Below are 22568 nucleotides of genomic sequence, written 5' to 3'. Positions count from 1 at the left end.
GCCTGTGTGTATGAGAGAGAGATTGTGAAATGCTGACTTTGGGACAGTTTTGGACATGTTTTCATGTGTTAGCCATTGCACCGGTTTTTGTATCATGCGTTTATCAAGGCACATGTTCAGAACAGAGTTTAATAATTAAGAGAACTGGCTTCTCCACCCTTAACTCAGAAGTGTTCACTCGTTCACTCCCCCTGTTACTAGAAGCCTTTGATTGCTGTACCATTTTATGCATTTTCAATCCATGGACAAAAAGCATTAGGCTGATGGAAACAAAAGCTATTTAATTATGCTTTACGTAAACAGATTGAGTTGGATGAACATAAGTCAATTAGCTAGAACTGACATAATTTATTCATTTTGGCGGTGTTTGATAAACATGAATACATTTAATCAATCTGACAATCATTTGTCATTATTATTTCTAAATTAAATACTGTTTGAATAACACAAGTACATTAACTTCATCTGTAATAATCATTTAATGTAAAAACAACCAGTTACCATTAGGTGTAACTACTTTCCAAAATTGAATTAAGTTGATCCAAAGATTATTAATTTTTTTGAGTGTATGTTGGAAGACGTGTGCTGAAAGTTTTGTGGAAAAAAGGATACAAATCTGATTATTTTTTCAACCCCCAATTTGCACCACTTCTGTATAACGAGCCATATAGTGCATTATTTTTCCTATGGTTCAAAATGAAATAGGGATCCATTTTGGGACACAACCTCCGGTATGCCTGTGTGGACCGTACATATTCCGCTCTCTGCCTGATTGTATCAACACGGTAAGCTGCCTGATTTAGTAGCAACCCTCTCTCTGCTCATGATGCTAGGTGCCTTCCCACGGTGGTCACACGTGGGGGCGGGAGAAATGGGCTGCACGGTGGTCACATGTGGGCGGGGGGAAATGGGCTGCACGGTGGTCACATGTGGGCGGGGGGAAATGGGCTGCACGGTGGTCACATGTGGGCGGGGGGAAATGGGCTGCACGGTGGTCACACGTGGGCGGGGGAAATGGGCTGCACGGTGGTCACATGTGGGCGGGGGAAATGGGCTGCACGGTGGTCACACGTGGGCGGGGAAATGGGCTGCACGGTGGTCACACGTGGGGGCGGGGGAAATGGGCTGCACGGTGGTCACACGTGGGCGGGGGAAATGGGCTGCACGGTGGTCACACGTGGGCGGGGAAATGGGCTGCACGGTGGTCACACGTGGGCGGGGGGAAATGGGCTGCACGGTGGTCACACGTGGGGGCGGGGGAAATGGGCTGCACGGTGGTCACACGTGGGGCGGGGGAAATGGGCTGCACGGTGGTCACACGTGGGGGCGGGGGAAATGGGCTGCACGGTGGTCACACGTGGGGGCGGGGGAAATGGGCTGCACGGTGGTCACACGTGGGGGGGGGGGAAATGGGCTGCACGGTGGTCACACGTGGGGGCGGGGGAAATGGGCTGCACGGTGGTCACACGTGGGGGGGGGGGGAAATGGGCTGCACGGTGGTCACACGTGGGGGCGGGGGAAATGGGCTGCACGGTGGTCACACGTGGGGGCGGGGGAAATGGGCTGCACGGTGGTCACACGTGGGGGCGGGGGGAAATGTGCTGCTATGTAAGCAGAGTTTAATTTCACTAATGCCCAGGATGTGAAGGGATGAGAAGGTGATGTGGACGAATCAGACCACTTGGGCAACATATTGAGTGAACAGGGCAGAATCACAGTAACTACTCACATTGATGAACACACACACACACAACAGCCCTTCCATACACTCACACAGGACTGTTCTCAGCCCACTCACCTCGTTAGCCCATACACTCACACAGGACTGTTCTCAGCCCACTCACCTCGTTAGCCCATACACTCACACAGGACTGTTCTCAGCCCACTCACCTCGTTAGCCCATACACTCACACAGGACTGTTCTCAGCCCACTCACCTCGTTAGCCCATACACTCACACAGGACTGTTCTCAGCCCACTCACCTCGTTAGCCCATACACTCACACAGGACTGTTCTCAGCCCACTCACCTCGTTAGCGTCGGTTTTCTCGGTCTCCTTCAGGCCCTTGAACAGCAGCAGAGGATACTGGAAACTGAGGAAGGCCAGGCAACATACCTGGGGCAGGCTGGTCAACAGGGAGTAGTACTTATAGATCTGCAATACAGACAGACATATGACTTATAGATCTGCAATACAGACAGACATATGACTTATAGATCTGCAATACAGACAGACATATGACTTATAGATCTGCAATACAGACAGACATATGACTTATAGATCTGCAATACAGACAGACATATGACTTATAGATCTGCAATACAGACAGACATATGACTTATAGATCTGTAAAGATGATATTAATCGAACTTATCAAGAGACACTTTCAAGAGAACTGTAAAAAAAATTAAAAAGAAAGAACAACTAAAACTGTGGGTTTTACTATAAGGAGATAGAAATGTGACTTATAGATCTGCAATACAGACAGACATGTGACTTATAGATTTGCAATGAAAACAGATCTTGATGTTTTGTCCACTAATATTTCCTGTTTAAAAATGGAAAACAGTGAAACCTGTGGATGAATGTATTAGGCAAGCAATAATAGCACATTTTAGAAAACGATTCATTTTCTATGAGTATGGCCTGGATAACAGCACAGTGTTCTGTCCCATGCTCTCTCTAATCCAGTCGGATGGTCTGGTTAGTGTCAGACCACTGATGGGATAAATACAATGCCCCGTGGGGTTTAGACTGGTAGCCCAGGGGTTCCGTGTCTGTCACAAACTAACTGTGATTAACTGTGACAAAGACTCGGGACAACAGGCAGAACTAAACGTTCTGAGGCTTGACCATTCACTACAGAAACACAGACAAATCCGGACCATTCAACCATTCAACACGGAAACTCTCAGACAATACCACTGTCTACCAAGAGTTGGAGAACCATGAGACTAATCACGCTGACCGTTCAGAGCAGACAAATCCTGAGACGACAAGACTTACATTCCAGTCTTTTTTCAATTCTATTCAAATAAAGTTGTATTGAATGGAATTGAATTGAAAAAAAGACTGGGCAGGAAGGCCTCGAGCTACGGCAGGTATCAGCCCGACAACAGTTAGTGGAGAAATCAGACAGCCGTTCTCTGTCCACTTCATATCAATAGGGATTGCGTTTGCAATTTGCTCAGTGCTTGGCAACAGTCAGAGCTACAGCGCCTCCTGAGCCAGTGAAGAAAAGCTGCGTTGCAAATCAGACACAGACACGGAGAGCCTCAAATAACGTCTTTCATACAGAATGAAACATCTCTGGGGTGGTGAGAGGGGGAAGACGGCCCTGAACAAAGATGTCAAGGCTGTGTAGGAGTGGGTGTGTGTGTGTGTGTGTGTGTGTGTGTGTGTGTGTGTGTGTGTGTGTGTGTGTGTGTGTGTGTGTGTGTGTGTGTGTGTGTGTGTGTGTGTGTGTGTGTGTGTGTGTGTGTGTGTGTGTGTGTGTGTGTGTGTGTGTGTGTGTGTGTGTGTGTGGGCGTGTCCCTGTGCCTGTGCCTGTGTCTGTATGTGCGTCTGTCAGCAGCCTTTGTAAGAGATCAGCCATAGAGAGAGAGAGAGAGACACCAACCTGAAGCCTAGAAGATCTGATGGTGCTTGGACAGTTCCATGCTATATTCTATATAATAAATACTATGCTACATTAATACAGCATATTCTATATAATAAATACTATGCTACATTAATACAGCATATTCTATATAATAAATACTATGCTACATTAATACAGCATATTCTATATAATAAATACTATGCTACATTAATACAGCATATTCTATATAATAAATACTATGCTACATTAATACAGCATATTCTATATAATAAATACCATGCTACATTAATACAGCATATTCTATATAATAAATACTATGCTACATTAATACAGCATATTCTATATAATAAATACTATGCTACATTAATACAGCATATTCTATATAATAAATACTATGCTACATTAATACAGCATATTCTATATAATAAATACTATGCTACATTAATACAGCATATTCTATATAATAAATACTATGCTACATTAATACAGCATATTCTATATAATAAATACTATGCTACATTAATACAGCATATTCTATATAATAAATACTATGCTACATTAATACAGCATATTCCATATAATAAATACTATGCTACATTAATACAGCATATTCCATATAATAAATACAGTTATTGAAACACTCAAACCGGTGCGCCTGGCACCGACTACCAAACCCTGTTCAAAGGCACTTTAAATAATTTGTGTTGACAATTCACGCTCTGAATGGCACATACACAATCCATTTCTCAATTGTCTCAAGGGTTAGAACGGACTACAATCCACTATCCCCCCCTCTCACCTCTGGAGTCTTTAGGTAAAGTGTTACATTAGAAATGCAGGCTCTTACCTGTGGTGTCTTTGGGCAGTCGGCCTTCTGCCAGACTAGCACCCCAAAGTGAGTCCAGGAGAGCAGGGATCCCAGCACGTACCCCACGGCGTTATGCAGCGTTCCACAGGCCAGGAGAGGGAAGTACAGAACAGGGTAGTAGAACAACGAGACGATCATCCAGTTCTCTGGGGAATGAAACAACAGGTAGGAGAGGTAAGAAACTAAAACATGATTTGCTCCATCCTACAGATATACTGTCCCTCAACTGTCCCTCAACTGTCCCTCAACTGTCCCTCAACTGTCCCTCAACTGTCCCTCAACTGTCCCTCAACTGTCCCTATACTGTCCCTCAACTGTCCCTATACTGTCCCTCAACTGTCCCTATACTGTCCCTCAACTGTCCCTCAACTGTCCCTCAACTGTCCCTATACTGTCCCTCAACTGTCCCTATACTGTCCCTCAACTGTCCCTCAACTGTCCCTCAACTGTCCCTCAACTGTCCCTATACTGTCCCTCAACTGTCCCTATACTGTCCCTCAACTGTCCCTCAACTGTCCCTCAACTGTCCCTATACTGTCCCTATACTGTCCCTCAACTGTCCCTATACTGTCCCTCAACTGTCCCTCAACTGTCCCTATACTGTCCCTATACTGTCCCTCAACTGTCCCTCAACTGTCCCTATACTGTCCCTCAACTGTCCCTCAACTGTCCCTATACTGTCCCTATACTGTCCCTCAACTGTCCCTCAACTGTCACTATACTGTCCCTCAACTGTCACTATACTGTCCCTATACTGTCCCTATACTGTCCCTCAACTGTCCCTCAACTGTCCATATACTGTCCCTATACTGTCCCTATACTGTCCCTATACTGTCCCTCAACTGTCACTATACTGTCCCTCAACTGTCACTATACTGTCCCTATACTGTCACTATACTGTCCCTATACTGTCCCTCAACTGTCCCTCAACTGTCACTATACTGTCCCTATACTGTCCCTATACTGTCCCTCAACTGTCCCTCAACTGTCCCTCAACTGTCACTATACTGTCCCTATACTGTCCCTCAACTGTCCCTATACTGTCCCTCAACTGTCACTATACTGTCCCTATACTGTCCCTCAACTGTCACTATACTGTCCCTATACTGTCCCTCAACTGTCACTATACTGTCCCTATACTGTCCCTATACTGTCCCTCAACTGTCACTATACTGTCCCTATACTGTCCCTCAACTGTCCCTCAACTGTCCCTCAACTGTCCCTCAACTGTCCCTCAACTGTCCCTCAACTGTCACTATACTGTCCCTCAACTGTCCCTCAACTGTCCCTCAACTGTCCCTCAACTGTCCCTCAACTGTCCCTCAACTGTCCCTCAACTGTCCCTATACTGTCCCTCAACTGTCACTATACTGTCCCTATACTGTCCCTATACTGTCCCTCAACTGTCCCTCAACTGTCCCTATACTGTCCCTCAACTGTCCCTCAACTGTCCCTATACTGTCCCTATACTGTCCCTATACTGTCCCTCAACTGTCCCTCAACTGTCACTATACTGTCCCTCAACTGTCACTATACTGTCCCTATACTGTCCCTCAACTGTCACTATACTGTCCCTCAACTGTCCCTCAACTGTCCCTCAACTGTCCCTATACTGTCCCTCAACTGTCCCTATACTGTCCCTCAACTGTCCCTATACTGTCCCTCAACTGTCCCTCAACTGTCCCTCAACTGTCCCTATACTGTCCCTCAACTGTCCCTCAACTGTCACTATACTGTCCCTCAACTGTCACTATACTGTCCCTATACTGTCCCTATACTGTCCCTCAACTGTCCCTCAACTGTCCATATACTGTCCCTATACTGTCCCTATACTGTCCCTATACTGTCCCTCAACTGTCACTATACTGTCCCTCAACTGTCACTATACTGTCCCTATACTGTCACTATACTGTCCCTATACTGTCCCTCAACTGTCCCTCAACTGTCACTATACTGTCCCTATACTGTCCCTATACTGTCCCTCAACTGTCCCTCAACTGTCCCTCAACTGTCCCTCAACTGTCACTATACTGTCCCTATACTGTCCCTATACTGTCCCTATACTGTCCCTCAACTGTCACTATACTGTCCCTATACTGTCCCTCAACTGTCCCTCAACTGTCCCTCAACTGTCCCTCAACTGTCCCTCAACTGTCCCTCAACTGTCACTATACTGTCCCTCAACTGTCCCTCAACTGTCCCTCAACTGTCCCTCAACTGTCCCTCAACTGTCCCTCAACTGTCCCTCAACTGTCCCTCAACTGTCCCTATACTGTCCCTCAACTGTCACTATACTGTCCCTATACTGTCCCTATACTGTCCCTCAACTGTCCCTCAACTGTCCCTATACTGTCCCTCAACTGTCCCTCAACTGTCCCTATACTGTCCCTATACTGTCCCTATACTGTCCCTCAACTGTCCCTCAACTGTCACTATACTGTCCCTCAACTGTCACTATACTGTCCCTCAACTGTCCCTCAACTGTCCCTCAACTGTCCCTATACTGTCCCTCAACTGTCACTATACTGTCCCTATACTGTCCCTATACTGTCCCTATACTGTCCCTCAACTGTCCCTCAACTGTCACTATACTGTCCCTATACTGTCCCTCAACTGTCCCTATACTGTCCCTCAACTGTCCCTCAACTGTCACTATACTGTCCCTCAACTGTCCCTCAACTGTCCCTCAACTGTCCCTCAACTGTCCCTCAACTGTCCCTCAACTGTCCCTCAACTGTCCCTATACTGTCCCTCAACTGTCACTATACTGTCCCTATACTGTCCCTATACTGTCCCTCAACTGTCCCTCAACTGTCCCTATACTGTCCCTCAACTGTCACTATACTGTCCCTCAACTGTCACTATACTGTCCCTATACTGTCCCTCAACTGTCCCTCAACTGTCCCTATACTGTCACTATACTGTCCCTCAACTGTCCCTCAACTGTCACTATACTGTCCCTCAACTGTCACTATACTGTCCCTCAACTGTCACTATACTGTCCCTCAACTGTCCCTCAACTGTCCCTCAACTGTCACTATACTGTCCCTCAACTGTCCCTCAACTGTCCCTCAACTGTCCCTCAACTGTCCCTCAACTGTCCCTATACTGTCCCTCAACTGTCACTATACTGTCCCTCAACTGTCACTATACTGTCCCTCAACTGTCCCTCAACTGTCCCTCAACTGTCCCTATACTGTCCCTATACTGTCCCTCAACTGTCACTATACTGTCCCTCAACTGTCCCTCAACTGTCACTATACTGTCCCTCAACTGTCCCTCAACTGTCCCTCAACTGTCCCTCAACTGTCCCTCAACTGTCCCTCAACTGTCACTATACTGTCCCTCAACTGTCCCTCAACTGTCCCTCAACTGTCACTATACTGTCCCTCAACTGTCCCTCAACTGTCCCTCAACTGTCCCTCAACTGTCCCTATACTGTCCCTCAACTGTCACTATACTGTCCCTCAACTGTCCCTCAACTGTCACTATACTGTCCCTCAACTGTCCCTCAACTGTCCCTCAACTGTCCCTCAACTGTCCCTCAACTGTCCCTCAACTGTCACTATACTGTCCCTCAACTGTCCCTCAACTGTCCCTCAACTGTCCATCAACTGTCCCTCAACTGTCCCTATACTGTCCCTCAACTGTCCCTCAACTGTCACTATACTGTCCCTCAACTGTCCCTCAACTGTCCCTCAACTGTCCCTCAACTGTCCCTCAACTGTCCCTATACTGTCCCTATACTGTCCCTCAACTGTCCATCAACTGTCACTATACTGTCCCTCAACTGTCCCTCAACTGTCACTATACTGTCCCTATACTGTCCCTCAACTGTCCCTCAACTGTCCCTCAACTGTCCCTCAACTGTCCCTCAACTGTCCCTATACTGTCCCTCAACTGTCACTATACTGTCCCTCAACTGTCCCTCAACTGTCCCTCAACTGTCCCTCAACTGTCCCTATACTGTCCCTCAACTGTCCATCAACTGTCACTATACTGTCCCTATACTGTCCCTCAACTGTCCCTCAACTGTCCCTCAACTGTCACTATACTGTCCCTCAACTGTCCCTCAACTGTCCCTATACTGTCCCTCAACTGTCCCTCAACTGTCCCTCAACTGTCACTATACTGTCCCTCAACTGTCCCTCAACTGTCCCTCAACTGTCCCTCAACTGTCACTATACTGTCCCTCAACTGTCCCTCAACTGTCCCTCAACTGTCCCTCAACTGTCCATCAACTGTCCCTCAACTGTCCCTATACTGTCCCTCAACTGTCCCTCAACTGTCCCTCAACTGTCACTATACTGTCCCTCAACTGTCCCTCAACTGTCCCTCAACTGTCCCTCAACTGTCCCTCAACTGTCCCTCAACTGTCCCTCAACTGTCCCTCAACTGTCCCTCAACTGTCCCTCAATTGTCACTATACTGTCCCTCAACTGTCCCTCAACTGTCACTATACTGTCCCTCAACTGTCCCTCAACTGTCCCTATACTGTCCCTCAACTGTCACTATACTGTCCCTCAATTGTCACTATACTGTCCCTCAACTGTCCCTCAATTGTCACTATACTGTCCCTCAATTGTCACTATACTGTCCCTCAACTGTCCCTCAACTGTCCCTATACTGTCCCTCAATTGTCACTATACTGTCCCTCAACTGTCCCTCAATTGTCACTATACTGTCCCTCAACTGTCCCTCAACTGTCCCTATACTGTCCCTCAACTGTCACTATACTGTCCCTATACTGTCCCTCAACTGTCCCTCAACTGTCCCTCAACTGTCACTATACTGTCCCTATACTGTCCCTCAACTGTCACTATACTGTCCCTATACTGTCCCTCAACTGTCCCTCAACTGTCCCTCAACTGTCCCTCAACTGTCCCTATACTGTCCCTATACTGTCCCTCAACTGTCCCTCAACTGTCACTATACTGTCCCTATACTGTCCCTCAACTGTCACTATACTGTCCCTATACTGTCCCTCAACTGTCCCTCAACTGTCACTATACTGTCCCTCAACTGTCACTATACTGTCCCTATACTGTCCCTCAACTGTCACTATACTGTCCCTCAACTGTCCCTCAACTGTCCCTCAACTGTCACTATACTGTCCCTCAACTGTCCCTCAACTGTCACTATACTGTCCCTCAACTGTCACTATACTGTCCCTATACTGTCCCTCAACTGTCACTATACTGTCCCTCAACTGTCCCTCAACTGTCCCTCAACTGTCACTATACTGTCCCTCAACTGTCACTATACTGTCCCTATACTGTCCCTCAACTGTCACTATACTGTCCCTCAACTGTCCCTATACTGTCCCTCAACTGTCCCTCAACTGTCCCTCAACTGTCACTATACTGTCCCTATACTGTCCCTCAACTGTCCCTCAACTGTCCCTCAACTGTCCCTCAACTGTCCCTCAACTGTCCCTCAACTGTCCCTCAACTGTCCCTCAACTGTCACTATACTGTCCCTATACTGTCCCTATACTGTCCCTCAACTGTCCCTCAACTGTCCCTCAACTGTCCCTCAACTGTCCCTCAACTGTCCCTCAACTGTCACTATACTGTCCCTATACTGTCCCTATACTGTCCCTCAACTGTCACTATACTGTCCCTCAACTGTCCCTCAACTGTCCCTCAACTGTCCCTCAACTGTCCCTCAACTGTCCCTATACTGTCCCTCAACTGTCCCTCAACTGTCCCTCAACTGTCCCTCAACTGTCCCTATACTGTCCCTCAACTGTCCCTCAACTGTCCCTATACTGTCCCTCAACTGTCCCTCAACTGTCACTATACTGTCCCTCAACTGTCCCTCAACTGTCCCTCAACTGTCACTATACTGTCCCTCAACTGTCCCTCAACTGTCCCTATACTGTCCCTAAACTGTCCCTATACTGTTTTTGCTTGTGTGTATAACAGTCGGGCACTGGTTGCTTAATAAAGTCTTACATAATATCAATTCAAAGTGTATAAAGCTTTAGCTAAGTCGAAAAGAAAAGCCACATGCATTCTGTAACAACAACTATTGTATGAATGGACCAACTGTTCTGGGTGTTGTATTAACATATTGGTTTTTACTCCTCTGACTGCAGCTTGGCTTCTATTCAAATGACTCACAGCTAGTAAATCAAACAGTGAATCAGATGAGGGGTATGACTCACACTCCACAGGGCTTCACACTCCACAGGGCTTCACAGACACACAGGGCTTCACAGACACACAGGGCTTCACAGATACACAGGGCTGTCTAGGACTGGCAGTGCAGGACACAATGATTCAGAAAGACCTCACATTAACAAGGCAGAATAAAGCTCCACTAAGCCCTGTGTGTCTGTGAAGCCCTGTGTGTCTGTGAAGCCCTGTGTGTCTGTGAAGCCCTGTGTGTCTGTGAAGCCCTGTGTATCTGTGAAGCCCTGTGTATCTGTGAAGCCCTGTGTGTCTGTGAAGCCCTGTGTGTCTGTGAAGCCCTGTGTGTCTGTGAAGCCCTGTGTGTCTGTGAAGCCCTGTTTATTTAAAGTGGATTTACAAAATCCATTAAAGTTCTCAGTTGTCCTGAAATGTATTGTATATAACTGCCTTAGTGTTGGTGGATGTCACAACTTCCTCCGAAGCTGCCTCCTCTCCTTGTTCGGGCAGGCTTCAGCGTTCGTCGTCACCGGCCTTCTAGCCACTGCCGCTCCTCATCTCATCATTCCATTTGTTTTGTCTTGTTTATTACACAAACCTGGTTCATATCCCCTCATCAGTACCTGTATAAGTGTTCCCTCTGCCCCCATGTCTTTGTGGGTGATTGTTTATTGTAGAGCGTTAGTGATGTTGGGCAATTAGGCCTGGCTCGCAGACAGCGTTCCAATTCATCCCAAAGGTGCTCGATGGGGTTGAGGCCAGGGCTCTGTGCAGGCCAGTCAAACCATTTCTGTATGGACCTCACTTTGTACACGGGGGCATTGTCATGCTGAAACAGGAAAGGGCCTTCCCCAAACTGTTGCCAAAAAGTTGGAAGCACAGAATCGTCTAGAATGTCATTGTATGCTGTAGCATTAAGATTTCCCTTCACTGGAACTAAGGGGCCTGAGCCATGAAAAACAGCCCCATACCATTATTCCTCCTCCACCAAACTTTACAGGTGGCACTATGCATTCGGGCAGGTAGCGTTTTCCTGGCATCCGCCAAACCCATATTCGTCCGTCAGACTGCCAGATGGTGAAGCGTGATTCATCACTCCAGAGAACGTGTTTCCACTGCTTCAGAGTGGTGGCGAGCTTTACACCACTCCAGCCGACGTTTGGCATTGCACATGGTGATCTTAGGCTTGTGTGCGGCTGCTCGGCCATGGAAACCCATTTCATGAAGCCCCTGACAAACAGTTCTTGCACTGACTTTGCTTCCAGAGGCAGTTTGGAACTCGGTAGTGAGTGTTGCAACTGAGGACAGACAGCTTTTGTGCGCTACGCGCTTCAGCACTCAGCGGTGCCGTTCTGTGAGCTTGTGTGGCCTACCACTTCGCGGCTGAGCCGTTGTTGCTCCTAGACATTTCCACTTCACAATAACAGCACTTACAGTTGACCGGGGCAACCCTAGCAGGGCAGACATTTTTACGAACTGACTTGTTGGAAAGGTGGCATCCTATGATGGTGCCACGTTGAAAGTCACTGAGCTCTTCAGTGAGGCCATTCTACTGCCAATGTTTGTCTATGGAGATTGCATGGCTGCGTGCTCGATTTTATACACCTGTCAGCAACGGGTGCGGCTGAAATAGCCGAATACACTCATTTGAAGGGGTGTCCACATACTTTTGTATATATAGTGTATATAAACGAAACATGTGAAGTGTTGGTCCCATGTTTCATGAGCTGAAATAAAATATCCCAGAAATGTTCCATACACACAAAAAACTTATTTCTCTCAAATGTTCTGCACAAATGTGTTTACGTCCCTGTTAGTGAGCATTTCTCATTTGACTAGATAATCCATCCACCTGACAGGTGTGGCATATCAAGAAGCTGATTAAACAGCCTGATCATTACACAGGTGCACCTTGTGCTGGGGGCAATAAAAAGTTACTCTAAAATGTGCAGTTTTGTCACACAACACAATGCCACAGATGTCTCAAGTTTTGAGGGAGCGTGCAATTGGCATGTTGACTGCAGGAATGTCCACCAGAGCTGTTGCCAGAGAATTTAATGTTCATTTCACTATCATGAACCACAGACCACGTGTAACCAAGCCAGCCCAGGACCTCCACATCCGGCTTCTTCACCTGTGGGATCGTCTGAGACCAGCCACCCGGACAGCTGATGAAACTGTTGGTTTGCACAACTGTAGAATTTGACATTTTTGCATGTTGCGTTTATATTTTTGTTTAGTGTATATTTTAGCAATTACATTTAATTTTGATACTTAAACATATTTAAAACCAAATACTTTTTACTCAGGTAGTATTTAACTGGGTGACTTTCACTTTTACTTGAGTCATTTTCTATGAAGGTATCTTTACTTTTACTCAAGTATGACAATTGGGTACTTTTTCCACCACTGTTTGTAGCCTAACATTTGCAAAGACATTGAAGTTATCGGCAGTCACAGAGAAACAGATAAACATCTTGATTGAATGTTTAGATCTTCTGTGTATAAAGTAATGTGGTAGGGGAAAAAACACATCTAAAAAACACGTATCTGTTCGAGTGGCCTGAGGAGGTCGGTAAATAACGACAGTTTTCAAGTTCAAATTTAGTAACGATGGTTTTGGGAAACAGCTCAGAGATTTAATGATGCTCCTACGAGGGTTCTAACGATGAACTTAGCGTTAAGATGCTTTTGGAAAACCAGGCCCTCTACTGTAGAGTAGAGTAGAATAGAGAGGAGTAAAGTTCAGTACAGTAAACAGTAGAGCACACTAGAGTGGAGTACTATTATGTCTACGTACTCTACTCTACTCTACTCTACTCTACTCTACTCTACTCTACTCTACTCTACTCTACTCTACTCTACTCTACTCTACTCTGCTCTGCTCTGCTCTGCTCTGCTCTGCTCTGCTCTGCTCTGCTCTATTCTACTCTACTATACTATAATGTACTCTACTATACTCTACTCTACCACACTACTATACTCTACTATACTCTACTATACTATACTATACTCTACTGTACTACTGTACTGTAATGTACTGTACTCTACTATACTATAATGTACTCTACTATACTCTACTCTATCACACTACTATACTCTACTATACTCTACTCTACCACACTACTATACTCTACTATACTATACTATACTCTACTATACTCTACTATACTCTACTATACTCTACTGTACTACTGTACTGTAATGTACTGTACTCTACTATACTATAATGTACTCTACTATACTCTACTCTACCACACTACTATACTCTACTATACTCTACTATACTATACTGTACTCTACTATGCTCTACTATACTATACTATACGATACTATACTATATTATACTCTACTGTACTCTACTGTACTGTACTATACTATACTATACTATACTCTACTGTACTGTACTGTACTCCTCTGAGCTCTACTGTGCTGTACTGTGCTCTACTGTACTATACTCTACTGTGCTGTACTCTACTCTACTGTACTATACTCTACTGTGCTGTACTGTGATGTTGAAACTTGTGAAACATAGACGTCTTTGATTGATTCAGATTTGATCTGGTCCGGACCAACCAAATATGGTCTTGTTTGGTGATGGAGCTCATTAAATAGCCAGTGCATAGAATACCCAAATATGCAAAGAAGGATTCTGTTACGAAACTTTGCATCTGAACAGTTCTTCCAGTAAATGTGTTTTTGTAAAATATCAAGTGTAAATAGTTAAAAGTAGCTCTTGTGAATAGAGTTGTATGGTTTGTTAAACTTCAAATCAATGGTTTTTGTTTGCCCTTGACCGGATATGCGCTAACCCAGCATATCTCCCAAAATCGAATGTTAAAGGGAAATTTCACCACAGCTCCATTTCACTGTATATGCTATTAATATGTTATTAACATATCATATGTGACATGAAAATCGATAATTTCCTCACTACACGCAAATACGAGCGTTTCTGTATCTCACTGGTAGAAACGGGCCATATAAATTTTTCTGGTTGTAAGCAAACCACAATATCTAGAATTCAGAGTGATTTCAGGACGTCGATGACCGCCACGTGGAGGAAATACCAAAATGTCTGTGTTTGTAGCCAGCACTTTCAGACAGATTATTTCGAAACGGAACTGAAGTCTCAACTGATGTTGACAAGTGATGCTATTCCATCGATTTTCCCCTTCACTTCAAAGCAGAATGCATCTGATCAGCAGAAACGAGAACAAGCTGAGGTGAGGTAACTAGCTAGCTAGCGAACTACAAGAGAACAAGCTGAGGTAAGGTAACTAGCTAGCTAGCGAACTACAAGAGAACAAGCTGAGGTAAGGTAACTAGCTAGCTAGCGAACTACAAGAGAACAAGCTGAGGTAAGGTAACTAGCTAGCTAGCGAACTACAAGAGAACAAGCTGAGGTAAGGTAACTAGCTAGCTAGCGAACTACAAGAGAACAAGCTGAGGTAAGGTAACTAGCTAGCTAGCGAACTACAAGAGAACAAGCTGAGGTAAGGTAACTAGCTAGCTAGCGAACTACAAGAGAACAAGCTGAGGTAAGGTAACTAGCTAGCTAGCGAACTACAAGAGAACAAGCTGAGGTAAGGTAACTAGCTAGCTAGCGAACTACAAGAGAACAAGCTGAGGTAAGGTAACTAGCTAGCTAGCGAACTACAAGAGAACAAGCTGAGGTAAGGTAACTAGCTAGCTAGCGAACTACAAGATAACAAGCTGAGGTAAGGTAACTAGCTAGCTAGCGAACTACAAGAGAACAAGCTGAGGTAAGGTAACTAGCTAGCTAGCGAACTACAAGAGAACAAGCTGAGGTAAGGTAACTAGCTAGCTAGCGAACTACAAGAGAACAAGCTGAGGTAAGGTAACTAGCTAGCTAGCGAACTACAAGAGAACAAGCTGAGGTAAGGTAACTAGCTAGCTAGCGAACTACATTTGTTTGTTTATCTAAACCAAAATCTAGCTAGCTAGCTTTCATAATACGCTGGCTAGATTCAATGTAATTAGCCAGCTGCTATCTGGTGATGTGATTTGTAACTTTGCAAGCTAACATTAGCTACGTTAGGTTACGTTAGCTACAGCATATCGGACCGTATCTAACCATTAGCTAGCTAGCTAACTAACTACCGCAGAGGCTATCGTGACTACGTGTTCTATTTAGGATCCCAACAACATCTACAACTGCATCAACATCAAGCTCATCAACAGGAACTAGTGTAAGTCACCTTTACTAAATCTTTCCACGACTCCATGATGAGCACATCAATATACTGGAGTGAGGCCTAAACCAGATCCATGTCTTGTTGTCATAGTTGGTGTGTTTTCTGAGTGGAACAAAACACATACCAGTCTACTGCACCCTTTATCATTTACAGATGAACATGGTTTATTGTATGGTTACACATCCTCACGATCAGTCTTCATGTTCTACACATCCTCACGATCAGTCTTCATGTTCTACACATCCTCAGGATCAGTCTTCATGTTCTACACATCCTCAGGATCAGTCTTCATGTTCTACACATCCTCAGGATCCGTCTTCATGTTTTACACATCCTCATGATCAGTCTTCATGTTCTACACATCCTCATGATCAGTCTTCATGTTCTACACATCCTCATGATCAGTCTTCATGTTCTACACATCCTCATGATCAGTCTCCATGTTCTACACATCCTCATGATCCGTCTTCATGTTCTACACATCCTCATGATCAGTCTTCATGTTCTACACATCCTCATGATCCGTCTTCATGTTCTACACATCCTCATGATCAGTCTTCATGTTCTACACATCCTCATGATCAGTCTTCATGTTCTACACATCCTCATGATCAGTCTTCATGTTCTACACATCCTCATGATCAGTCTTCATGTTCTACACGTCCTCATGATCAGTCTTCATGTTCTACACATCCTCATGATCAGTCTTCATGTTCTACACGTCCTCATGATCAGTCTCCATGTTCTACACATCCTCATGATCAGTCTCCATGTTCTACACATCCTCATGATCAGTCTCCATGTTCTACACATCCTCAGGATCAGTCTTCATGTTCTACACATCCTCATGATCAGCCTTCATGAGCTGTGTGGAGTGCAAAACCCATCACTTCAGGGTGAGGATTGTCCACCTGGCTGTGGAGTGCAGAAAGGGCCAGACGGTTGTCCACCTGGCTGTGGAGTGCAGAAAGGGCCAGACGGTTGTCCACCTGGCTGTGGAGTGCAGAAAGGGCCAGACGGTTGTCCACCTGGCTGTGGAGTGCAGAAAGGGCCAGACGGTTGTCCACCTGGCTGTGGAGTGCAGAAAGGGCCAGACAGTTGTCCACGTGGCTGTGGAGTGCAGAAAGGGCCAGACGGTTGTCCACCTGGCTGTGGAGTGCAGAAAGGACCAGACGGTTGTCCACCTGGCTGTGGAGTGCAGAAAGGACCAGACGCTTGTCCACCTGGCTGTGGAGTGCAGAAAGGACCAGACGGTTGTCTACAAGAAGCCAGAGTCACAGCCCCCCCCAAACCCAACATCCCTGCCAACATCGCCACAGCGCCAAAGCCTGCTAAACCAGCTGCCATTAGCCAACACAAGGTTCACCAGCTGAAGAACATTCTGGAACCTGCCTGGAACATTCAACCAACACAACATCCATATTCAGTTAGACTGATATTATAGTATAATATAGAATGCCTAGTATGCTCACAACTGCATTGTGGTCTAGATATTGCTAGCTGTTGTACATATGTATATAATGGTGTTTAATTAAAATATACATATAATCATTTTTACAAGTGTACTGACAAGTGACTAAATGATTCCAGCTGCATCAGAAACCAATAGAGTGTCGACTTCAACTGCTGGATCAATTCATTGTGATATTCATGAAATGTTCTTGGATGAACTAGCTTCAGCTGTACTGCTAAAACAAAATATGCAGGGAGTTGCAGGGAGTTGGTGTATCATTTAAACTTTCATTTGTTGGCAAGTAAACATGTTTCAATTAAAACAGTAGATGAGTCTATCAATATAGCAAATCTGTAGACATGGCTTGTGTTCAAGACAGACCGAGGTGAGTTTACACAGCAGTATGCAGGAACAATTATGGCAATGTATGACAATATATATACACAGTAGAATAAAAATATACTAACGCCTATAATAAATACTGTGATGTGTCCGTAATCTTTGGAGGGAGCTGAAAGTCTGTATTGCCCAGCGACAGCCTCGAAACCTGAAGGATCTGGAGAAGGTCTGCATGGAGGAGTGGGCCAAAATCCCTGCTGCAGTGTGTGCAAACCTGGTCAAGACCTACAGGAAATGTATGATCTCTGTGATTGCAAACAAAGGTTTCTGTACCAAATATTAAGTTATGCTTTTCTGATGTATCAAATACTTATGTCATGCAATAAAATGCAAATTAATTACTTAAAAATCATACAATGTGATTTTCTGGATTTTTGTTTTAGATTCCGTCTCTCACAGTTGAAGTGTACCTATGATAAAAAATTACAGACCTCTACATGCTTTGTAAGTAGGAAAACCTGCAAAATCAGCAGTGTATCAAATACTTGTTCTCTCCACTGTATATACTGGTGGTGCAGTGATGTGTTCGGAGTCACTTTGATACAAGGGTTGTTATGGGACCTTTCAGATCTCCTCTTGAGAGTCATCAACTTCTTTGTATCCAAGCGTTATTATCTGTGAGAGAAAGACGAAAACGTAATTCCACATTCATGGGCAATCGTTATGTACTGTCTGTATTACTACTGTGGCAGCATGGGGTAGAATATGAGACATCTCACAGAAACACGTTAGCTAGCTAGCTACAACACACAGGTCTAGTTACTCAGACTAATGTGAGACATCTCACAGACACACGTTAGCTAGCTAGCTACAACACACAGGTATAGTTACTCAGACTAATATGAGACATCTCACAGAAACACGTTAGCTAGCTAGCTACAACACACAGGTCTAGTTACTCAGACTAATGTGAGACATCTCACAGACACACGTTAGCTAGCTAGCTACAACACACAGGTATAGTTACTCAGACTAATATGAGACATCTCACAGAAACACGTTAGCTAGCTAGCTACAACACACAGGTATAGTTACTCAGACTAATATGAGACATCTCACAGAAACACGCTAGCTAGCTAGCTACAACACACAGGTATAGTTAGACTAATATGAGATATCTCACAGAAACACGCTAGCTAGCTAGCTACAACACACAGGTATAGTTACTAAGACTAATATGAGACATCAAGCCAAAGTCTCTCCATCATCATCAAAACGTTTCTCCAGTTTTGCTCCAAATGAGAGGCACTGAGACTAGCTAGGCTAGTTAGGTAGCCTGCTATAACGTTAGACTACAGTACATTTTAGGTATTGTAAACACAGCTAGTTAGCTAAACATGGCTAGCTTGGCTTGTAGTGGTACTAGCAAGCCCTGTTATGGCCGAACCGATCACCAAATCGTGCTGTACTGAACAACACCGCCTTGTGTTAAAAGAGAGCTTATATTGCTAGCTAGCTACCAACAGCAAAACAACTTACTAGTTTGTCATTTGCCCTCCTGGTCCAGTTGGTCTGCAGTGACCCTCTCCATTAAGAACTGTCCGTGATTTAATTAGTTGCAGACACAGACATTCTTCTTCTGTCGGCATGGCTGGACAGCACAAGCATGCAACCATTTGTGATTGCGCAATCAGCGAAACACAAAAGGCCACAATAGTTGCTACAAAACATGACTCCATTCATTTTTTAGATTAGACAGCAGGCTCAATCATCCAATGACCATTGGTTGAACTCTCCCGGCGTGAAAATACCGCTATAGTGCATAATTATGTCTGAAACACCCACTCATCACTAAGACTTATGCAGGGAGACCGGAAAAAGAACCCAAATAGTGTCTAGTGGTGAGGTTTCCCTTTATGGAGAAAAAAAATATCAAAAAATAACAATAGGTTTCGCTGTGAATTCCTAATAATTGTGGAAAAACACTACTCAGATCTATAATTTCACAATTTTTCACATTACATCTTCCTGCTCCTTACGTTTGTTGCCTTGGTCTGTGATGAAGGGAAGAGGGTTTGGGGCTATGACCAGACCAAACAGTTTGCAGAACAGCACTCCAAACACTGCTACAGCCAGGCCCTTGTGCTGTGTGTGGTCCAGGAAGTTCACTGGGCTGCGGATCAAACAGGAGAATATTTAGAACCAGGATGTTAGAACCAAGCTGCTTCAGGTTTGATAGATGATATAATGGCAGGGGAACGCAACAGTGTGGACAGCAGGATTGGGGGTAAATATCATTTAAATAAATACAAAAAAAAATCCTTTTGGGAATTCACTTTCCCACAGAGGGCAGGATTAGGACCCCAGTTAAAGGTATTTAAAACATGCTGTTGTTGAAGTCTAAGATTATAATATGGGGTAAGAGAAAGGGATCTCACCTGAGTAACCCTGGGACTCCTTTCCGCCCGTTCGCCAGCTTCATCCTCCTGGCCAGGAACGCTAGGATCAACATGACCACCAGCTGCAGCACAGGACAGGAGACATTTTAGTTAGCCCAGTTAGTCACATCTGTCTGGTCCTTCTGCCCGACCCCATATGACCCTTGACCTCTGACACTTGTGCAGCTGTGGACCCCCTGCCTTCACCTCAGTCCTCTTGGGGACCCCCTGCCCTTTCCCCTGGGTCAGACCAAAAGACCCCACAACAAAAGGGCTTCCCCCAGGCTATGATCTGACTGGGACACCATTAGTCAGGACTATTATGGTATGGTGCCTGGCCTTTAATTCCAGTAAAAGCACATTACATTGAGTACAAGGAGTGGAATGTTGAACTAAACAGACTGGTACCCAGACTATACCAAGGAGTGGAATGTTAGACTGGTATCATCTCCGCAAATTAACGGCGAGCAGTTATTTACTTAGACGTCAAAGTAAACTTCTAAACTGTAGTTTAGTTGTGAACTGGAGCATGCTACAGGTTCACTGGGTATATACATCAGGTTCCAGTAAGTCCTTACAGAGCAAACCAATGGTGTTGAAATCATATTGTAATCTTATCTACAGGAAAGACCATGGTATATTGACCTAGACAACCTTATCATATAAGAGTAGCCGTGTTGCCGATGGCTTTATACAGTATCAGATAGTCATTTACACATGGGATTACAGCATGTGAGTGTGGCTGAAATGGTGGTGAAAACGTGACGGGGATAGAGAGTGAGGTGTGTGTGTGTGTGTCTGTGTGTGTGTGTGTTTGTGTGTGTGTGTGTGTCTGTGTGTGTGTGTGTGTGTGTGTGTGTGTGTGTGTGTGTCTGTGTGTTTGTGTGTGTGTGTGTGTGTGTTTGTGTGTGTGTGTGTGTGTGTGTTTGTGTGTGTGTGTGTGTGTGTGTGTGTGTGTCTGTGTGTGTGTCTGTGTGTGTGTATGTGTGTGTGTCTGTGTGTGTGTGTGTGTGTGTGTGTGTGTGTGTGTGTGTGTGTGTGTGTGTGTGTGTGTGTGTGTGTGTGTGTGTGTGTGTGTGTGTGTGTGTGTGTGTGTGTGTGTGTGTGTGTGCGTGCGTGTGTCTGCCGGCCTGTCTGTCTGTCGGTCTGTGTGTGTGTGAAGTGGGAATGACATAATGGTGTCATAATGGACTTTTCACACATCCACCATAGTTCTGAAAGCTGATCAAATATCAGAGCCATAACAGGTTGAGGTGGACAGAACCAGAGCCATAACAGGTTGAGGTGGGCAGAGCCATAACAGGTTGAGGTGGGCAGAGCCAGAGCCATAACAGGTTGAGGTGGGCAGAGCCATAACAGGTTGAGGTGGGCAGAGCCATAACAGGTTGAGGTGGGCAGAGCCATAACAGGTTGAGGTGGGCAGAGCCATAACAGGTTGAGGTGGGCAGAGCCATAACAGGTTGAGGTGGGCAGAGCCAGAGCCATAACAGGTTGAGGTGGACAGAGCCAGAGCCATAACAGGTTGAGGTGGGCAGAGCCAGACCAGGTTGAGGTGGGCAGAGCCATAACAGTCAGGTTGAGGTGGACAGAGCCAGAGCCATAACAGTCAGGTTGAGGTGGACAGAGCCAGAGCCATAACAGGTTGAGGTGGGCAGAGCCATAACAGGTTGAGGTGGGCAGAGCCATAACAGGTTGAGGTGGGCAGAGCCATAACAGGTTGAGGTGGGCAGAGCCATAACAGGTTGAGGTGGGCAGAGCCAGACCAGTCAGGTTGAGGTGGGCAGAGCCATAACAGGTTGAGGTGGGCAGAGCCAGACCAGTCAGGTTGAGGTGGGCAGAGCCATAACAGGTTGAGGTGGGCAGAGCCATAACAGGTTGAGGTGGGCAGAGCCAGACCAGTCAGGTTGAGGTGGGCAGAGCCATAACAGGTTGAGGTGGGCAGAGCCATAACAGGTTGAGGTGGGCAGAGCCATAACAGGTTGAGGTGGGCAGAGCCAGACCAGTCAGGTTGAGGTGGGCAGAGCCATAACAGGTTGAGGTGGGCAGAGCCATAACAGGTTGAGGTGGGCAGAGCCATAACAGGTTGAGGTGGGCAGAGCCATAACAGGTTGAGGTGGGCAGAGCCATAACAGGTTGAGGTGGGCAGAGCCATAACAGGTTGAGGTGGGCAGAGCCAGACCAGGTTGAGGTGGACAGAGCCATAACAGGTTGAGGTGGGCAGAGCCATAACAGGTTGAGGTGGGCAGAGCCATAACAGGTTGAGGTGGGCAGAGCCATAACAGGTTGAGGTGGGCAGAGCCATAACAGGTTGAGGTGGGCAGAGCCATAACAGGTTGAGGTGGGCAGAGCCATAACAGGTTGAGGTGGGCAGAGCCATAACAGGTTGAGGTGGGCAGAACCATAACAGGTTGAGGTGGGCAGAGCCACAACAGGTTGAGGTGGGCAGAGCCATAACAGGTTGAGGTGGACAGAGCCATAACAGGTTGAGGTGGGCAGAGCCATAACAGGTTGAGGTG

At 45.7% G+C, this 22568-nt stretch overlaps 1 protein-coding gene across 1 annotated transcript in view; it reads right to left on the bottom strand.

Moving 5' to 3' along the window:
* stra6 (signaling receptor and transporter of retinol STRA6) overlaps positions 1 to 22568 on the bottom strand; it is a 124111-nt gene that overhangs the window by 75040 nt on the left and 26503 nt on the right. Inside the window, exons 4-7 of the mRNA XM_045214917.1 lie at positions 20053 to 20135; positions 19654 to 19787; positions 4449 to 4615; positions 2029 to 2154 (exon numbers count right to left, since the gene is read on the bottom strand). Coding sequence (XP_045070852.1) covers positions 2029 to 2154; positions 4449 to 4615; positions 19654 to 19787; positions 20053 to 20135 — 510 coding nt within the window. The remainder of the gene's footprint in view (positions 1 to 2028; positions 2155 to 4448; positions 4616 to 19653; positions 19788 to 20052; positions 20136 to 22568) is intronic.

This window comes from Coregonus clupeaformis, unplaced genomic scaffold, assembly GCF_020615455.1.
Source record: "Coregonus clupeaformis isolate EN_2021a unplaced genomic scaffold, ASM2061545v1 scaf0337, whole genome shotgun sequence".
Lineage (NCBI taxonomy): Eukaryota > Metazoa > Chordata > Actinopteri > Salmoniformes > Salmonidae > Coregonus > Coregonus clupeaformis.
This window is presented reverse-complemented; position numbering and strand designations above follow the sequence as displayed.